Source organism: Sinohyriopsis cumingii, chromosome 10 (assembly GCF_028554795.1).
Source record: "Sinohyriopsis cumingii isolate HCF-2022 chromosome 10, ASM2855479v2, whole genome shotgun sequence".
Lineage (NCBI taxonomy): Eukaryota > Metazoa > Mollusca > Bivalvia > Unionida > Unionidae > Sinohyriopsis > Sinohyriopsis cumingii.
The window spans coordinates 12064878-12087177 of NC_142970.1; the positions used below are offsets into that span (position 1 = coordinate 12064878).

Here is a 22300-nt window from a genome sequence, read left to right on the forward strand (position 1 = left end):
TTGACATTTTTACAGTCAGATTGATTTTTAAATATAATGTTCCATTAGTTGCACCATTAAATGCCAAAGTGTGACCACATAATCGTATCTTTCTATAAGTTTATCTTCTGCTACAATATTTACCAACGTTACGTTTGCTTGTGTGCTACTTTAAGACAGTTAATAACACAGAATGCTCGTATCGTGTTAATCGCGTCACTGAAATACACAAATGAGGTTTTACCCTATCAATAATAATGTAGCACATTTCCATAGAAAAAGCTAAAGAAAATGATACATGACACATACTTCCGTTGTCATGTCGGAGATGGACCGGAAGAAATTGAGGTCAGGAATTCTGGAGAACGAATATCAACCATTCGAAGTATTTTTTTTTAAATTGATAATAAAAATAATATTAAAAGAATTGACAGACGTTGTACTGTCGGGAAATTGATAGGCAAAAAGAAACAGAGGTCAGAAATTGGAGAGAAAGTATATCAAACCTTCGAAATATATTTTATTAATAAGATCCATTTAAATGATGACAAAAGAACAAAATACATAAAGATTACACATATCTGTACTTACTCTAACGGAAAGTTATGTTTGTATATACATGTTAAAACGGGACATTATGTGTACGGATACAATGAGACCTGTCATTACAGCGCGGCTTTTTAATGCAAGCAAGCAATGTCTGACGGAATCATAAAACAATGGCTCACAAATGTTATTGTATGCTTCCAAATATTTTCATGACTGATTCCCCATATGGAAAAGGACATTTTTATCACGCATTCTTGCATATTTAGAAACGTGGAAGAATATTATGAAATCAAATCAAACCCTGCTCAATTTCATCATTCAACATCATTTAAACATAAATTTGACCGAAGCCTATTGATAACCCAAAATCAGTTATATTTATTGTTTGATTTGTCTTAGTCTTCACTGAATGATAATCTTGATAGTGTGATTGCATATTACACTGCTTGTTTACATTAATATACCGTTCGCTGTATCAGTCGTACAAAAAGCTTGAGGCTAATGTCTTTTACAATGAAAGAGCACTTGCATGCAGTTAAATGTGTAAAAGCTACTGTTCATAAGGAATATATAATACACAAGTTCTGTATAATGATAGCTGCAACATAATGAAGGGATTACTGGCAGGTTTAAACGTATGAATGAATTGTACATGAAGCAACTGGATAACAAAACAATATCATGTTGGCTCTCTTTTCTCACTAAACACAACTTCAACCACTATTTGACTAATGCACGAATCTTGTAGAAACGCCAGTTTTGGGCCTAATCTAAATTTATGTCGACTCTGCGAGAGAAAAAAAAACAACGGAGAAAGTAGCACGTAGATGTGATTTGCACTTTATAAACCATTTTATTCTGATTCTGATTCTATTCAAAGCAATAGTGACTTCAGTTACCGGTCACAATGATGGTGACTTCGGGGCTCGACGGTTTGTACAGGCAGTGGTTTTCTTTACTGACGTCATCTAAGGTGCAGATTGGTTTGATATAAGAATAATGTCGTACCATATACTAAGAAAAGACCATTTTATTTAAAGGGGGTTCTTCTGACGTTCTACAACAAATATTCAACCACGAGCATTACAAATTGCCCCATTTTATTAGGTAAGGCGTGTGTAACTAGTGGACTGAATCGTCAATTCTTAAAACATATAGCAAAGCATGCACGATTTTCATTTTTGAAAGTTGGAACTTGCCATACCAGTTTTCAGTAGTGCAGAAAGCTTATATTTTGCCATCAAATAATAAAGTTAATGATATAGTCAATCAAAGAATTGTAAAACCAATTCATCCCAAGTCCAATATAGACTTATAAATTCATATACATCTGCCCACATCAGTTGGCAAAATGGAAGATCAAAAATATGTATTTACAGAGATAATGTGCAAAACGATTAATGCCTTTATAAATTGACTGATTACCTCACCGGCCTTTTTTCATCCCATGTTTGGTACAAGACCAGATTCCTCTCAGAGCATGCTCTGTCTGAATATATTGATGCAGTAACTATGTTTAACCCTAAGCATTGGTTTCATAGCCTTTGCGTTCGACTGGTTAACTAATTTTGTAAATTTGCATGCATTGGAATTCAATCAAGAACGACTTTAAAGAGACATACTGAACGATACGAATCAGACGCGGAAATTGTGACGTCATTCCTGTGTCATGATGTCTGTTCACGTGTCACATTATAATGTTACCGTCCTTGTGTTACATCACTAAAAGAAACTAATCCAAGAAAGTTTGTTCAACAGCGTGCTATACAAAGTCGTAACATCATGCAATAAAGCTAAAATATAGCATCTAGCCTTTAATTGCACAGAGTTCTCAAATAGTATAGCTTTCCGCACGTGAAATTCTTCCAGGAAATTTTCATCACATTTACAAGCATCCCATCGAAGGACGCTTCCGCGTTGATGTAAATTTGTGATGATGTCCGTCATATCTTTTATTTCTCTTCTAAATATCGATTCTATTAAACTTTCAAGGATTTTATTTTTGTTGAAAACGAATCGGTAATGTATCTAAACATACACGCATATATTGCGAAAATAAATCGCTATAGTGAATTACAAAGTTTTTGATGATTGTATATGCTGATGTCAATAAAAATCCAAAAACGTATACTTGTCCTAAATCCAGTCGAATACAATTGCCTTTGATTCTAGATCAAACAATTTGTATGATATATACACTATTATGGATTAACACCATATGAATTCAAACAAACAAAACGCTTTCAAACGTAATTCAATATTTTGTCTAATATTTTCCCCAAAACTGTCTATGATTGCCTCTGTGGATAACAAAAATAAAGCAAAATACAGCAAAACACAGTCACATGTTAAAACACCTAAATTATTACACAGAAGATTAATGAAAAACTTGAGCAAAGGAATTAAACAGATAATTTTATTATTACCATTATTTTATTGTGCGAGGAAACTCCCATCACAAAAACACCACCATTTAAGTATATCCTTGTCACTACTAGACTAATGACAATCTATGATTGATGTAGCCTCTACAGGAAAAACTATACAGTACATTTTGGTTCAGGATGTATACATTTTAGTTCCGAATGTATACTTTAAAATTCCAAAAGTATACATTTTAGTTCCGAATGGATAAATTTATATTCACTTCCGCTCGTTGCTTCCGCAGCATTATGAAGCCTATTTAACAACACGCTCACGCCCCGCTTCGACTCTACATTCGCCAAAAATAGTTCTGGCACACTTCCGTTTTATATACGCCAGAAATCGCTAAGGAATCTCTCTGTATCATAATCAGGATGGTCAATATTTAGTTCCTTGATGATTTCCGTAAGTTTCTGTCGGGCTGTTGGAAGGTCCTGCTCCATCACAGCAACATTGGCAAAGGGTTCCTCAAAACCACCGGGACCAATCTCAGCATGTTGATCGAATAGGCTGAAGTGAATTTTCCCGGCTGCCTCTAACTCCAACCTTTTTGAGATATAGTATGGGTTCTGCAGAAGATGGTTATGCAGAGAAGGGATGCACATGATTCCCATCATCTGACCCTTAGGTATCCGATCAGGGACATACGGCTTAAAACCACAAGCGACCTCGAATGCAGACAGGAGCAGGTCTATTCCATATATCTTTTTGATCCAGTCCCTGAGATAGAAACCACCCATCCTGCCGTTGACCTCCACTAATTTTGGACCGGTTGGCTCCATCTTAAACTCCACGTTGAAGACACCATTCTTCAGGCCAAGCTCCGTGCAGCACTGGTAAGCAGCGACGATAAGCTGTCGCTGTTTGTCATAAGAAAGGGCACTTGGCATACAAGCGGCAGTCTCAGTGAATGTCTTGCCTCTTGTTGGACCATTGTCAGAAACAAAGGCAGCAACCATCTTTCTTTCATGAAGAATGAGATCCACATCATGCTCTGTACCAACAAGATACTCCATAACCATCAAGGTGTTTCCATGACCAAGTCCGATGCCAAAGTAATCGTTAGGCTCCTGTATAAGAGAACGAATTTCCGTGTACTTCTCCTCCATTTCATCGGGGTTTCTCACGAGCGTTACACCAACGGCGCTGGACCCATATTCCAATTTCATGATCAGAGGGAACTTTCTTGCCTTCTGGACATTTTCTATATCAGCTTGAGATCTCAATGGTGAGAACCATGACGTGTAGAGGTAGGTTCTCGGCCAGTGCGGAATGTCTGCAGTCCTTTTCCTCACTACAGCTAGTGTGTCACTCTTGTTCTTCGCACTCAAGGCTCCCTTCTCGGTTGATCCTAGTGAAAAAAAATAGATAAATATAGTATTTGGTAAATCAGAAAATGGCAAGGCACCCTTCGAAGAAGCTCCTCATGAATGTTCAGAGAAAAGTAGTAGCTTCTTTTCTAACAGCGCTGAACTTAAAATCCAACGGATGTTCACTCCTGACCCACTCGGGCCCAGATTGGAGCTGCTGCTTAAGTGTGTTTATGGGACAGACACCTGCTACCCTTGCCTAGATATTAAAGTTGCCCTATTCAACCAATATAAAGAAACAATGCTTGAATGTTCACATACGCGTATGCATGTGCGATTTATTTATAGGTGTTTAGCCTACCCAATGTATCGCTTTTGCTATTACAAGCAAGATAAACAAACAGTACTTGAGTGCTCACATAACGTATGTGCAAGCTATTTATAGTTGAGATACCGACCCAATGGATCGCATGTGCACCTATTATAATTACAACTTCAAATACCGTATTATCAGACAATAACCAACCATGCTGCCATCGGCTATTGCATTAGGCCGCACGTTCCGCATGTAGAAGTGATTTTCTTTACCAGAGGTGACGTTGAACTATGAAATTGTATAATATTGATGAATGAACTACACTAGGAACTCCATATATTTCACGGAAGAGCTTTTCTTCTGATACACCAGTGACTTTAAAACGTGCTCATTCTTAAGGTATCTTTGTGCATTGCTGTTTTACCTATTTATCTAACACCGCTAATTAAGTATATATTCATTTCTATAAATCTACATATTCTTTCCTTAATTTATTCATTTTACAATTAGACAATTGGTTTTATTTTAACCAAAACCTGCGACATCGTTCTTTTTATGTAATCTAACATTACGTGGTTAGAGTTCAGAGAGTAAGAATAAAATACATATACATGTACTTTATTCAAATATCCTTTTAAAATATTTAAACGACCTATATGACTTCCATGTTTTTATTTCGATGAATAAAACTGAATTAATGGCAACAGTTATATTTCATCTTTTTGAAATACTATTGTAAAGCGTTAGTTAAGTCTTATTGCTTGGTTTAAATATGAATTATTAAATGGTAAATCCATAAGAACACATGCTACGTTTCGTACTTCAATCTTAGGTCTTCAACTTGATAAAGCAATGAAGAATGAAGACCAACGTTTGTCTGAACAAAAACGATCACTTCAAAATACCCAGACGTAAAGACTGTCATCATACCTGGTAGGTGAAGAAGATGACATAACTTGGCGGCTAGGGGAACGCAATCCTCCCAGAAAGTGAGGCAACCGTCGAGCTTAATTTTGTTTTTCTTAATCAGTTTGTAGATCTTCGTGGCATGCTGGTCATCCTGAGTATGATCAGAGAAGTCGAAGTGGATGAACTCAGAAACTTCGTCTTTGGCAAAGTGATTTGGGTTAGACTCAATCAACACCACCTACAAAATATAAAAGACATTGTACATAATTCTTATTATAAGTAGGGCTGACGAAGTTAAAGAGAATATAATGAAATCACCATGTCATTTTATTCCTGGATGCAACATTAAACAGATCTAAAAAAAACGGCACCTAATTGGTTACTAACGTGTCATAGCTGATAATAGCATATTCTATTCTCATACTTGTCCGTAGCACAAGCGAAATAATGCATGAAACATCGTTGATGCCAAAGCAACATCATTATAATTCTGAGTCTTTTCCGAGCCTACACTGTTGGTACAAAGAGCATTGAGAGTAAATGCTCCCCCGCCTTTCTGGACCATAATAATTACAGGTTTATCGCACACCCACCCACACTTTACAAGTCTTATCATCAATTTATGAGACCGATTGTCATTCTCGAAAACGTAACGTAAACCGCACTGGATGGCAATTAACAGCTAACACACCACGTTAGAGTCACCAGAGTTACACTCTTGGCTGAAGTGCCGCACATTTGTACACGCGATATTTGTCTTTCGTATTACAAAATGGGCATTGCACGTAAATAGGTCTGAATTATTTTAATTTTATCACTTCAACTCCACTGTCATTCGCAAGAAAACTAATACTATGGACCCACAAGGGTAACACTATATTCGTAAAGGAGCATGATTTTCAGTCATTGATCACGATTCACGAAGATTACGTAGTTCATTATTACAGAATTCACTTCATCACAAATCGATGTATTTGTTTGGTTTCAATAAGATAGCATTAAAGTAAGTTTAAGCTGCATAGCTCTTTATATACAGAGTGTATGTTTATATACTACAACATGTCTGTCTTAAACAATCTGGATGAACTCTGATGAATGTGATTCACATCCCAAGTTTCACACTGGCTTTTCTTATCATTTACGTAGCTCTTTTTGTCAGAGTTACTTGCCCAACAGACAACGTATAGACCGAACGCTGCTGTTGCACGAGATATTTGCGTAAGATTTATAAATAGACGTTTCCTTATTTACCTGTTGAAAATGTAAAATCGTTGGAGAGCTACGATAACACACTTATCTTGATCTCCTTTTCCAAAACTGGTGGCCAAAAAGAGTACTTGACTTGCTGCAGCCACCTATTTGAAAGCCTCTCCACTGTTACGGTCACGTCAAATATAATAGATCAAAGTAACATTAAATGCCCCTTTAAATTTTTGGTGACAATAAAGGTAATTAAAGTACACTGTCCAAAATTTTCGTAATATTTATATATTCTGCATTCCTATGTATCTTGCCTACAGCCAACCTAGTGGCCAATTGCTTCTGTTGAACGATACACACTTTGCGTACAGACTGCTTGTTGGAGAGCTGCAATAACATATTTACCTTTATTCCGATATCCTGAGCTGCTGGCCAGATAAAGTGTTTGCTGTAGCCACCTGCTCCTACCACAAGTACTCTCTTTCCGACCATAAAAAACTTCTGAGATCTAGTAATCATGGTCTCCACAAGAGGACCAACTGACATGCCCATCATCTTGGGATATAAGTTCTCAAATATCTGACAGTTGATGGTACAGTCGTGGCTGTTTACCTCGATGCCAACAGGCGTAAGAACCCCATTTCTTCTGGTGATCACAAAGTCAATACCTGTAAATAGTATGTAAATGATTGAATATTTAAACAAAAATGTGCAAAGCATCAAAGATTGAAATAAAGATGACACGTTCGCTAGTACCAGCAAACAGTGTCAACGATTCTGTAGTACAGTGATTCATCAGAAATTACACAAGTCATTTAAGACTGATTTGACAATCGTTTAATTAGAGTTGACTTAAATGCTGGAAAAATGCCAAGACAAATGCTGCAAAATTACTTTTGAATTCTAAAAGGATCAGGCCAGAACTTTTGATATTTGGAAGAGTTTGGCTTTGTGACTTCAGCTGTACTGAGATAATGTCCTTTCTGTTTAAACAATGGACTTGTGTATATCTACATTACGTGTGTTTAATTTTATTAGGTAGTAGGCGTCATGTTTAAAATTTTTACACAGCTTCAGGCTAGTGGGTTTGAACTTTTGAGATGATGTCATTTCCTTGGAGTAAACATGTATTGTAACTTTTTGACCTTGAAAGGTCGTCGAAAATTGTGTTGTCGAGTTTGATGGGATTTGAGTTCCAATCATGTTTCCTCCTAGGAAAACCAGGTAACCTAATTTGTGATTGATTAGCTGACCTTGGTGAAAAGTCGTCTGATCTAAACAATGAATATTCGATCCTCTTTCTGTTTCTGAAAATCCATCTTAGTTTTCTTCATAAGGGATGTTTACATGAGAATTAGTTATTCCTATTGTAAGCATTAGCATTAGTGGAGTCATTTAGTTGTTCTTTTGAGAGGTTTTTATTTATTTATTTCATGTATTCATTGGAGGTACAAGGTGCTCATACAAGCTGGACTAACTAGCTGTTTTGGAATTAATGACAATCCATTTAAAGACATTTTGGATTATATCAATGTGATACATAAGTACTGTTAAAACATCTAACTATTCCACCACTGAAACTCATTTGGAATTTTCGATACTTTTGGACTTGTGATAGAGACGCAAAACCGTCGAGTTCAAAATATTCCCTCATGTCCCGGAAACCAAAATATTCCTTCATGTCTCCGCAATCAAAAATATTCCCTCGTATCTTAGCACACCAAACGATCCCTCATGTCCCATCAAACCAAAATACTCCCTCCTGTTCAAGAAAACATCTCCAATCAGCAAATTTCGTATGATCACTGTTATTGAAGATCAGATTTCTTAGAAGTACGAGAAAGTGTAGCACTCATTACTCTCGAATAATTATCCAGGACACAAATGGTCACAAAACATCAAAACAACTGCAAGATGGTTGTGTTATCTGTGAGCTCCATCAAGCTATATCAAAAGCTTCAGCTGCGGTTTGGAAAAGTGAATATGCAATTGATGTAAACGGGTGTTACACATGATAAATGAAAACTCTCATATTCAGCGATTTACAGAATTGGAGTGCTAAAATAATAGGATCTCGTATATCCAAGTGAATACGTGTAAGCTTCAGTTAGGCACATAATGAACATAGACAACCAACATATTAAATTTGAGATGAATTACACTGGCATAAATGTTTTGGATATTTTGTAGAAATCGGTTTTGCTGCTTCTCTAAAGCTATGTCAGCATACGTCCTGTACATGTCAGCCCATGACTGTGGTTTAAAGGTCTGACTGTGTGTGTGTGTGTGTGTGTGTGTGTGTGTGTGTGCGTGCGTGCGTGCGTGTGTGTGTGTGTTTGGATTTTTAACTTAGCTTTAAGAAAGATTTAGTCATATCGCTACGATGTCTGCAGTATGGCAGCTTATAGTGATGTCTATAAAGCACAGGGGCATCATGCCGCAGATATGTAGCATGATGTCCCACCAGTCACATTATTCTTACACCAGGCTGACCAGTCATAACACTGACCTCTTAATGATAAGCGCCTAGCGAAGCAGCTGCTAGTACCATTTTTATAACTCTCTGGTATGATTCGGCCGGGGTTCGAAACCAGGACCTCCCGCAGGAACTGACAGAGGTGGGAGAAGAGGAAGAATGGCGAACAAATGTGAAATTACTTAGAGAGGCATTTTATAAGGGATTCACATTTTGTAAGGGAGGCATTTTGTAATCTTAGGGAGGCATTTGTAATCTTAGGGAGGCATCTTGGAAGAGATGCATTTTGTAATCTTAGGGAGGTGTTTTGTAATCTTAGGGAGGCATTTTGTAAGGGAGGCATTTTGTCAAGAGAGGCATTATGTAAGAGAGGTATTTTGTAATCTTATGGAGGCATTTTGTAAGGGAGGCATTTTGTAATCTTTGGGATGCATTTTGCAAGGGATGCATTTTGTAAGAGAGGCATTTTGTAGTAGATGGAGGCATCCTGTAAGGGATGTATTTTGTAATCTTAGGGAGGCATTTTGTAAGAGATGTATTTTGTAATCTTAGGGAGGCATATTGTAAGGGAGGCATCTTGTAAGGGATGCATATTGTAAGAGGTGTATTTTGTAAGGGATGCATTTTGTATCAGAGGCATTTTGTAAGAGAGGCAATTTGTAATCTTAGGGAGGAATTTTGTTAGAGGCATTTTGTAATTTTAGGGAGGCATTTTGTAAGAGAGCCATTTTGTAAGAGAGGCATTTTGTACGAGAGGCATTTTCTAATCTTAGGGAAACATTTTGTAATATTAGGTAGGCGCTTTGTAATATTGTTAAACAGATCGCTTGATTAAATTGTGACATGTTTGCTGCATCCATCAGAATATAATTGATGCAATTATGTCTCTGTATCGGTTGTATTTGTCTTCTTTTAGACTTTAGCTTAACTTACCAATGACATCAGTCTGGGCAAGAAAGCCTCCTCTTTCACTGGTGCTGAGGTCACTCTCGTGCGACATAATACTTTCCAGGACAGCGGCGGATTTTTCTCTGACATCTTTCTCAAACTTTTCTATTTCGTCATCGTCGGTGACACCATATGCAATCAGTGTGGTTCTCAGTGGTTGGCAAATTGTATTGTCACCATTTACTGGCTCCCCAACGAATGAAATTCCGCAATTGACCTAAATGTATGTGAAACCAACCAATTGTAAAGCATCCCGAGAGACACATCAAAATGTAGATTTCATAAACGGATATACGTTCTTTAGGTCAACAACCTGACAACCTAACACATGAATTATGTAAAGGAGAGCACTGATTAGCAATATAAAACTGAAGAAGTATGCAAAATTCCAAAGAAGTGAAAGGTGACAGTTATGTATTCCGATTTACACAAATTTGACTTAAATAAGCATAAAAATCACTCTGAAATGTGTATAGTGTAGTCGTACTATATGCGTGGATTCATTCAAATAAATAAACGTATGTATAAAGAGATAGAGAGGGAGAAACAAACAGACAGACAGAGAGGGAGAGAGATGTCTTCGTGACTATTTATGTATCAATATGTGACGAGATCCAATCATTATAACCGCTTCTGGTAGATGGTGTGTGTGATTTGGATTTTTCAGTCATATCGCTACGATGTCTGTAGTGTGACAGTCTATAGCGATGTCTAACACTGCGGCATCATGCCGCAGACATGTAGCATGATGTCTCACCCAGTCACATTATCCTGACACCTGGCCGACCAATCGTAACACTAACCTCTTAATGCTGAGCGCCAAGCGAGGCAGCTGTTAGTACCTTTTCTATGTCTTTGGTAGGACTCGGCCGGGGATCGAATCCACAACCCCACGTATCCGAGGTGGACGCTATAACCAGTAGGCCACCGGAGCGGTCGGGTAGATGGTCTTTATACGGATGCGACTGCTAATAAGGCTTTCATTGCATTTGATAATGGATCATCGTTTTATAGTGTGGAATTTCGATGACAACTGAGAGCGTTAAACGCCCTCGTTTCATCCAATCCAGGTATATGAACAATAAATAAGTACAGGGACAACGTCTACGGCAACTGGAGGTCAATTGCTTAGTGTTTACCCCGTATGGTCCATACCATATAATACTAAGAACGAATTACATATTTTGTAAATCCCACACAGTTCAATTTATGTTTCTCTTTTATCATAAACATGTGCTCCCACTAAGCTGTCAGATGCCACAAATGTAAATTATAGCACATTCCAGAGACCTAATGGACATATTTTGGAAACAAACTGCAGCATCTGTATACATTAATTACCATGTTATAATTGTTTTATGAGTTGCGTTGGTTTCTTGATACACTTTGACTATTGCTCTAATCATATGCATAGAGGTCTTGCAAGAAAAGCATTGACGAGTTTTAAGATCTTCAGCAATGTCCTTATGGTCAAACAGGATTATGGCTAGTGAAAGCAAAGTGACAAACGTAATCTAGTATATAAGTATTGGAAAGAAGGAATACGTACTTGACTGGTACTTTATGTGTCATCACTAGATGCAGATACAGTGTGGCAGGTAAACTGAGAAGTCTGCCAGAATCATGAAAGCAAACTATGGGCAATTTGTTCTATGAAACCAATGCAGGTATTGAGCAACGTTTGCAAACTCGATTTCATCAATACTGTTCAAATGTTGAAATCCATTTTCCTCTTCTTCTTTTGTATTTGTTTTGTTCTCCCATCTGTTATTTTTGTTGCATTCGATTAAGATACTTACTATATGTATAAAGTTGATGGTAATCGTCTTTTGTGATCACTTCCCCTTTTTTCTGCACAAAATAAATGGATCAACGGAAACCCAGAATAATAAAGTAATTTTAAAAGCTGCACAGATACTGTGGTTTAGGAGGGCAATCCAGCCGAATTTGTGTCGAAAAGCAAAATTAATATTTAGACAAAATTTGGTATTGGGCCTTTGTCAGTTGTTATTGAATATCAGTTTTGACATCGTGATGTCTGTCATGTACGACTTTTCTACAATTTACTTCCTGACAATCCCACATATGAAGATGTAACAATCTGATTGTGTTTAAACATGCTATGTGCATATTCAAACAAATGAAGAAATTTAATTAAATATGAACCAAGTACAACTGCAATGTGGAAAAAGAGATGTTTTCCCGGTCATAGGAAATGTGGTTGAAAATTAGTATTTGTACATGGAAACGAACAAGTACATCTGTAACTTCGAGGTGAATAATGCATCGAATGAATATTTACATCGCGAACAACCTAGTCTGTTAAGAAAGCAAGGACTGGCCGAGAAGCTACGAATGCAACGAACTAGTTTTCATTGCAACTTCTCGTTCAACCATACAGTCAAGTTAAATAGTAGAAACAGCTGAGATGGTCTAAATATACTCGGGCGTCCTATCTGCGTATACATTTATTGCCCATACATACATCCAATGCTTAGCCGACTTTGTTCCGAATGTAATACATAAACACATTTATGCTAAATCAGTTCAAACTGCTCCGTTACATTGGCTGAAGGGAGCAGCACTCAAGAATACCAGAGTGTGCGGAAGGACAAATCTAGTCCATTTTCCAGTCATCCTGATGATACCACATTAGCTGGCATTGCGATTAAGCACTGGAATCTATTAAAGAAATAGCCAGCACAGAAGCCAGACTTTTGCGTATTTGTTTTGATTTTAGTGAAGCCAAAACACAAAGCTACGTTGCTATGTGATTTCTTTGATTTGGATTTTTTAACGTAGCTTTTAAATTAGTTTTAGTTATATCGCTACGATGTCTGCAGTGTGGCAGTTTATAGTGATGTCTAGCACGTGGGGCATCATGCTGCAGACATCCTAGACTCGAACCCACTCAGATAGAGGTGAGATTACAGTGATCCGTAATGGAGAGCGCTTTAGACCACTCGGCCACTCGGGGCCCCTTCATACTCATGCGCATAATGTCCAGCAATGGATTTAATAATACTATCCATATTAAGTTCAACAAATGTTTTAAGGAAATGACATGAAACTATTCAAAATATGATTGATAGTAACTGAAACAGCGAAGGCCCTGCTCTCACAACTTATTACGTGACAGACTACCTTAGTCTGTACTGTTCGATAATGGATGCTCATTATGCTTGGATACAACATATACACTAATTGACATTTCTGCATCAAAAAGTAACAAGAATATATGATAATGGAAAAATAACTCACATTGGTTGTCACAGGCGTATCGTCATGACCTCGACATACTGTTGATCTCAGACGAACTGCACAGTCCTCTGTACAAGACCATCTTGGAACTGTAAATTATGCATTTGGGTTTTTAACGTGGCTTTAACAATTTAAGTCATATTTCTACGATATCTGCAGTATAAAAGTTTAAAGTGATGTCTATCACAGGGGCATCATGCCGCAGACATGTAGTATCATGTCCCACCCAGTCATATTATCCTGACACCAAGCCTACCTATCCTAATACTAACCTCTTAATGCTGAGCGCCATGTGAGGCAGCTGAGAGTATCTTATTTTAATAGGTCTTTGATGTGACTCTGCCGGGGTTCGAACCCTCTAACGTCCGCATTAGAGACAGACGCTCTAACAAATTAGACCACCGGAAGTGTCAAAATGCAAATATAAGTAGAGTATAATTACCTATCATATAAGGCATACTAATGTTTTCCGACGATATTTGTGGCAACTTGGCGAGAAATTGATCGTGGCGGTAATCAAGGCTCACAGTAATGTATAGTAAAAGTATGGTGACAAGAGACACCAATGGCGTTCACAAAGACTACCGAATATCCATGGCAGTATCAACAAAGAATAGTTATATTTAAATTATGTATATTGAACATATGCTATCCAGTCATTTACCGGAACAATTTCATCGACACCTTGTTCTACAGTTAAAAATGCATTCTTTTACCACGCGGTTATATTTTGTCAGCTTTCGTCTCTGTCCGTTCATATGTCTGTCGGTCCATCCTTTGCCGCTACCCCTCTGAACCTGCAATGTGCAGATGATATAAAACGTGTTGCATATATCGCCACGTAAAGACCGTCTGTTAGAAGAATATGATTTATGGACCCTTCTCATGAGGTTACATAGATGGTAAAATTCAAAAGAATTTGCAATTTTTTTAATATTATTCAACCAATTTTGTACATACATTTCCACAAAGAGGATACAAACTAATTTAAGGGATATAGGGTTTGGACCCGTGAGTCACAGTCCAGAGAGAGTGGGTGGATGTCATGGTCAAGGTAGGAGGAGGAGTTGCGGGGAATGCGAGATTAAAAGTATGGGAACTTGCCATGGCAAGTCATTGAATTTGCTCTAGACTTGGACTTCTACATACCTTTGACGGTTTTATCGGGCTTGATTGTCTCGATGAAAGTTTCCACCAGCACGGCGTCTCCTTGGTAAATTAGGGCACACAGCTCCAAGACTACTTTGACGATTCCGTCATGGTCATCAATCCAATGGAAGGTCACTCCACTGCTACCGTGCCACATAACTCCAGAAGGTTTTACAACTATCTTGATAAAGAAACAATGATGAATTATAATTTCTTAATATTAGAATAATAGAATACATGAGAAAAAGTGAAGGTGCAGGAGAACCATGCATTTCCATTTATTAATGTTTAAGGAAGAATTGAGACAATATACCTCAATGGCGATAAGCGAGAGAGGCAGAAAAGCAGGGAGCTAAATCTCTACGATTTAAAGATATGGGATCTTTAGGAACATTGATAAATAAACAACAGATTGCATTTTAGAAAGTGAAAGCTAACAGTGACAGCTTGATTATCGAGAACTGGCTACGTCAAGTTTTATTCAAACCGACACACCAACTATATAACCCAAAAGATCCAGGGAACCCATTCTTGCAATAAGCGTCATTGACATTTCATTTTTTTATCTTAGACAATCAACCGAAAGTATGATCAAGGTTAAAAATATTTGTATTACCTAATATATGCGGTAAACAAACTTTTTTTCTTACCATTTTTACTTCATTTTGTACACATCTTTCAAGGAATTTTCCAACTTCAGCACTGACGATCTCTTCTAGATTAGTTTTCTTTTCATCGATGTGAGCAATGCGAATATATGGCTCTTGATTCGGATAAACCATGTCCGAGTCGTAAACAAAAGCAGTAGTCTCTGGAAATGCCAGCCCAACCCTGGACATGATGCTCCGAGTCCACAATTTATCGTCCGTCAGTTTGCTCAATTTCAAGGAGCTACTCGCTGGACAGTCGAGATCAGCCTATGATACAGAGAGAAACGAATCAGTCAGATAATTTATGAATGCATTCTGTCGTTTTAATACGTAATTGATATATTGTATATTATCATTTATTTATTTTTACATAGTTATGTATATCTATATTATGTGTATTAACAATTTTATTTAAAATTAGTAAGGGTTATTTAATTAATAATGTTTTAAATGTAACATATTCTAAAAAGATGGTTCTGTACTGTATGACGAGTCATTCTAATAGTGCATAGATCTAACGATTTTATCAGGTAATCACCAAATGTGTTAATTGAATCAAGGTTTTATTTAAAAGGCTAAGAGGACCTTATTAATGGTTAGCTGGTGTAACCCACGTGACCCTGTACAAGGTTTTGATTATAAAGATGAAATCTACAGTCTATTGGTTATTTAAATAACAAAATTATTATGTATCAATAGACATTATTAGTAATAACACCATTCTTAAAAGTTATTCAGTTATATTGAGAGGAATTAAATTATTTAATCATTCGTTGGTACTGCATTGCTTGAAATATTTTACATTAGTTGGAATAATAGCTGTAACGGATATACTGTGATTCATTCAAAGACATTTAGATTGATAGTTGTATCGGAAATATTGTCAATTGATCCAAAGACATTTTGGGATTATATCAGTGATTCTTCTGTACTCTTGGTGCGTCATTACATTACTGAGATCATTGCAAGTATCGTCGGATTACGCGATATGTTTTGGAATTATAAGACATTTAAGACTTTAGGATGTTATTCACTATAATGTAAGTTATTTTCAATTCTTTCACTTGGTGTTTCAAGGAAATAAAGAACATTTTTAGTTTTATAAAACGGGCTATTTTTGTACTCTGTTTTGTTACTGATGTTAAGATAGTAGATTCGTAATAATATAAACTGTTGACGGACGTACGATGCAGAACGAACGACGCACCACAGACGCAGTGTCAGAAATACACTCAAGAAACCGACGATTAGATGCGTGAAACCAAATCAAAGTGTAAAGTTCTCACCTCGACTTTCTTGCCATCATGTCGTTGTCCGTTGGTGCAGGCCTTGGTAAAGAAGTTGACAAAGTACGTGACTCTACGTGGAGGGCTATAGGTTTCCAGAAAGGTCTGACCAGCAATCCTAAAAGCGATTGCTTTGTGGACATAAAGCGAATACAAGCCTTCTTTAATCTCGGATTTCTTTTTGGACAGCCAGGTAGTTGACAAGACCAGGAGCATATTGCCAGGACATCGTCTTCCACCTTTGTGTGTATATATATATATATATATATATATATATATATATATATATATATATATATATATATATATATAATACTGCATCATCTGACGCACATGTTTTGATAAGACAGAAAACTAAAACTAAAAATGAATTCCTTCTTTGCCCCTCCTCAGCGCCTTCAGTAATCTAAACGCATACCTTAGTATAGGCGTGATCGATGGACGGATAGTTGGAGGTAACACTATATACCGCTACTACTGTCGTATCTTGGAATACACAGGTGGGACTTGAGTTTGATGACATGAATTCTTTTGCCTAGATACGAACTATTTCGTACAAGTTTATATATAGTGACCCTAAATTCATTTACTTCGAATGGCATCGTTGATGTTTTCTAATAGAAACATTGTTTGATCCCGGTTTTGTAATTCGCAATCTTTAAGAGAGGGGGAAGGAGGAACATCGACGGAAGAAAACTCTCGCAATTCACCGATCGTATGTCTGGTGCTACTGTTTGCCCCATGCCATAACTAGACCGGTTCATTATTTCAGTAAGGTTCTTTTTTAGGAGTGACACTTAGACAATAAGTACCCGATAGTAATCTGATCTTGAAAGAAACTAAATTCCTCAGAGACCACCGAAGAAGTTACTGTGGACTGAAACGTAAAATGGGCAAAGCGCGTTCGTTGCAGGCGTTATGTCCTGAAAAAAGTACAAGTTATATAAACTAGAAGACCGAACGTTACTAGTTTTGCATCACCAACTGTATTTTGGAAGAATGTCGGAACTGCTGGCGAGTATACTATTTTAAAACTGCACCGATGAATTCCACCGTTTCAAAATATGGCCAAACCACATATTCTGAAATAAAATCTACCTCTTAAAATCGATAGTACGGATTGGTTCACGAGTTTGTCGTCCGATAATGTCCAATGGTTTTATGCAAGAGAAGATAAAATGATTACAATATTTGTCAAGAAGCAAGAGATTGAATCTATGAGAGCAAATAAGAGTTAAAATATGAATGATGTTGATGTTTTTTCTGGTAGCATTCGTAACTGAGAGGTGTTAAATTTACAACTTTGTTGTACACAATTTATTACCTTTCGTTGGAACACCTGGAGTTGTTTAAACAGTCTATATTTTCCTGTTCATGTTGGTGTACCCAATCTCACCGATAATCCTGTCTTCACCCCCCTCACAAGTGGTTATATATGTATTTCTTTTAAGATCTCACAAGTTTCTGTTGTTGGAGGGTACAGGTGACAGAATGTGAACCAGTGAAGTAGAATGCAATATTTTCAAATTGATTTAGAATTTGTGCAGCATTTACAGTAACATCCTAACAGTATAGCAAGTATATGTCATCGTAAAAAGCATTTTTATCGCGCTATCAGAGTAACATCCCTTGCGTAAACTAGGATCTAAACGGTGTCCGTTTATATATCCGTTCACACAATCATCTGGTTTAAAATGGAATTTAAATGAACTTTATAAAAGAATATAGAGTAAGGAATATCAAATTGACATATATAAAATCACTAACATTAAGCCCCACGATAGCATATATATATATATATATATATATATATATATATATATATATATATATATATATATATATATATAAGGACCTGTGTAGCCACCGTTCAACGTGAAAGTTGCCAACGATGATATGGCTGATTGATAGTAACAATACAGCGAATTTAGATTTATTCATAGATGGAACTGTGTATCTTGCTTCACTACAGAACCTGATACAGTGTTAGAGAAACAGATCTAAATACAAAAGATAATGTGACAAATGTAAGGTGAATAAAGTTATGGGGCTTGTTTTATTTATTTTGTGGGGGCATAGGAGGTAATGCAATTTTTCAGCACAAGTTAGATTATACATGGCGGTCAGAATAACTGGTGGAGGATGAGCTCGTGAAAACCATTGTAAGAACAACAGACCCTCGGGAAGCTACTTGTATGTTTTCTCACATACCCACATTGGCCGAGCCTAGGACTCGAAACCACGCGGACAGGGGTGAGATGGGAGTGACCGGTAAAGTGGATTGCTTTAGACTACTCTTACCAATCCAAAGCATTACTTTTCAAGATAAATATACCCAAACTTTTTTGACTGTACATAAAATGGTGCCACATAAATAGAGATAAATATAAACAATTAATGTAATAAATAATTGGCAGACATTAGACGATTGTAACCTACTTTTGCCCATTGCGGGCAGCAACCTTCGAGATGAAATACACTCGGTAAGCTTCTAACTTCACATACGAAACGGAAGAAAGGATGAAACAAATCCATTTCTAATCATAGAAACATGAAATATACGTCACTATGATTGTCAAAGCAAAGAGCTAAAGGAACCAAATTAAAATAATCGATCGATTATGAAATGTCACTGTATCAAAGATGGATGCGCCCGTCAAGTTTAATTGTTCATACAAAACTGGCGGAGAAAGGAAGCTGATTTTCAATATGTAACGTAATCGCTGAAGGTTGAAGATAAACACTGTCATTTATGTTTTGACGTGATGAGCAGTACCCTCCGCTTTGAATACACCTATCAAGTTACATTGATGTACATAAAACAACACGAAAGAGACAACTAAATGAAGAAACTTCACATAATTAATGAAGCGTAACAATCGGGTAAATGTGGCATACATTTTAGTACGATGCATAATATTCTCCACGGTGAATACATATTACAGTTTCAAAGAAACTTCAAAATGCAAACAAATTTAGGCAATCACTAGAGTAAAACAAGTTTGTCACTTTCATCTACATTTGCTTGTGGTGAACAGTACAATGCGGTATGAACAAAGCCATCACATTTCAAGACTGCAAAGAAACGGAGCTAAATCTAAAGCCTTAAGGAAATGACTGAACACTACGTCACTGTCACAAACATTGCCAGTGGTTAGCAATACATTTTAATTTGAATTTCCTCATCAGTTTCGCACGACGTTACGTATAACTTTGTCAGAGAAAGGAAGCTAATGATAAAACTTAACGTTATGATTATGGCAACAACAATGACCACGCTAAGAAAATGCTCTGTGGATTATAAAATACAGTCACAGTGACCTAAATTTGAATGAAGGGTTTAGTTCTGCATGTGACCCATCAAAGTACCATCTGACATAATTTTACATTGTTGTATCAGTAAATGAGCTAAACTTAGCGGATGAGAGAGTTGATGAATGTGGGGACAGACATCATCAATCCATAAGCTAGAAATATATTTGCAAATTTGTCAACTAACCTTCCATTAGAATGGCCATGCATTCCACTGGTGAAGAGAGGATACAGATGGAAACGGCGTCCTTTGGAGCATATGATGGTTGGCTAGTTCTGTCCACGGTTTCAGGATATCCTGTCTCATACAGCGTATACTGCAGTGACTCGTAGTAATCCATGACATGATCGTCCTCTGGTGGAATGGGAATACCTAGAAGTATATTCCTGAAACCTTAGGTATGGCAAAATATAAGCTTCAGTACTGCAATATGAATACAAGATGAAGCGGTGGGATCTTGCAAAGTGGCATCGTTTTGGAGCGGTTATTTTGCATATTATTCAGAACAGCTTGTAGCCGTTGTTTGAATTTACTGCATTATATTTTCATCTGGATTATATGTAGGGTTGTAAAAATAGAATGGATTGGAATTTGTTGTTTTTATTTTAAATGCTATATTTAGAAAAAGAAACGGGGAGAGCGTGAAGCGAACATTTTTTCTGTAATTCAAATTTACAATTTGTGTTTGGTGTTAGTGGAAGAAGCAAAACGAATAGCAGTAGTAGTGGGGGTGGATGTAGTAGTAGTGTTAGATCTACCGTCACGGAATGGTCCTAGGTTGACCTTGGTTGACCATTCTTTGTATGACCCAGTCCAGGTGCTGTATTCATCGGGCATGGTTGTAATGCGAATGGTGTTTAACAACTGCTCCTCGTCTTCACTTTGATATTCCTCCTCGGCTGGTTCTTCTTCCGCTGGATCCAGATTCATTTCGCAACCAGCTGGATGTAAAAATAATGACTGATTGATTTATGACGAACGGCAAATCAAGACACGAAAAGAGATTTAGAGAAACACACAAGTTTATTCATAGAAAAATGGGCATCAACAATGTAACAAGCTAACTGTGGACTAAAAATGTCACTTGGCCAAACACACGAGAGCAAACAATACTGCGTGTGTATGATTTGGATTTTTAACATATCTTTAACAATGCTTCAGTCACGTCGCTACGATGACTACAACGTGGCAATTCATAGCTATGTGTAGCACTGGGGCATCTTGCTACAGACATATTGCATCATGTCCCAAACTAGTCACATTATCCTGACATAGGCTGACCAGTCCAAACAAACCTCTTAATGCTGAGCACCTAACACGGCAGCTGTCGGGACCATTCTTATATGTCTTTATTATGACTCGGCCGGGGTTCAAAACGGCGACCTCTCGCATCCGACGCGGACGCTCTAACTACTTACGCCACCGGAGCGGTAATAAATTACTGAACATGTTTCATGAGAGATATGAAATACGTATAAACGGCTAGATTTAGTTTAGGTTACTGCCAGTAGACGTATACAAAATCGGTAACCGTCGAAACGTACATGCACGTGACTGTCAATGACCTAACCTTTATCTGTTTAAATTATATTACATATTTCGAAATCTTTGCTTGAGGCAGAATTTACTACTAAGAACATTTTCTTAAAGTATATATGATTTTTGCATCCAGTGTGGAAACACTAGGAAAAGGAGTACAGTTCCCGAGAATCGGTTGCACTGCACATAACGCATCAGCGTGATGCTTGGATAATGCTAACAGAAAGTGTGTTTAGCTGCATTAATTACCGTTGAATAACATAGTTGTTAGCAGAAAATTTGTTTGTAAACCTAAAGTTTGATATATTCAAGAAAGACTTATTTTGCAAACTGAATCCTGTCATAACAAGAGGAAAAATACTTCCAGCAAATGCAATAATCGCAATTTGAGTGAAATATGGCATGCATTCTGTCACTGCCATTCCCGTGTATATAAACAGCTGTCAGCTATAGGCATGAACAGCTGTCAGCTGTTAGCCTAACATACAGATCAGGAAATGCTGATTGTCGTTTCTGTTGGATTCAATGGCACCGTTTCGATTATAGTAAAAAGCGACAATATTAGTCAACGTTGAAGCCTTAGTCGCTAGAGAGTCTGTCTAACGACAATGTTTCCTTGCATTTCATCATAAACGTTTCTGATCAGCAAAGAACTGAAATGAAGTAAAATAAAATGAGCAACAATAGTATAACTATATTTAGTTAATTAAATGAGATTCTAGGGCACAGTGACCTTATAATACGCAGTGTCATAGTGAGGACTTACCTGCTTCAATTGAGACTAGTCTCTGGTATATAGGAAAAGGCTTGCTCTCAGGCAGATAAGTCCCATGTTCGATCTCCATTTCTACACCTCCCATTGGTTCTGGCGGCCATTCATAGTTTGACTCGGCGACGTTAACGTCCATTTTATCAAACCTGGATGAAAATACAGAAGGTGCACATGACTGAGATAAAACGAACCAATATTTCATCAAGTATAATTTTTAAC

The 22300-nt window shown here is 37.2% G+C and overlaps 1 protein-coding gene across 1 annotated transcript in view; it reads right to left on the reverse strand.

Annotated features, from left to right (window-relative positions):
- Positions 1-491: 491 nt before the first annotated feature.
- Positions 492-22300, reverse strand: part of LOC149789603 (carnosine synthase 1-like) — a 31617-nt gene continuing 9808 nt past the window's right edge. The window contains exons 2-12 of the mRNA XM_089971623.1: positions 22076-22227; positions 20529-20711; positions 19957-20142; positions 16458-16696; positions 15172-15438; positions 14522-14702; positions 13373-13461; positions 10097-10328; positions 7093-7355; positions 5509-5725; positions 492-4303 (exon numbers count right to left, since the gene is read on the reverse strand). Of these exons, the coding sequence (XP_089827749.1) occupies positions 3279-4303; positions 5509-5725; positions 7093-7355; positions 10097-10328; positions 13373-13461; positions 14522-14702; positions 15172-15438; positions 16458-16696; positions 19957-20142; positions 20529-20711; positions 22076-22217 (3024 nt within the window). The 5' untranslated portion in view covers positions 22218-22227 and the 3' untranslated portion in view covers positions 492-3278. The remainder of the gene's footprint in view (positions 4304-5508; positions 5726-7092; positions 7356-10096; positions 10329-13372; positions 13462-14521; positions 14703-15171; positions 15439-16457; positions 16697-19956; positions 20143-20528; positions 20712-22075; positions 22228-22300) is intronic.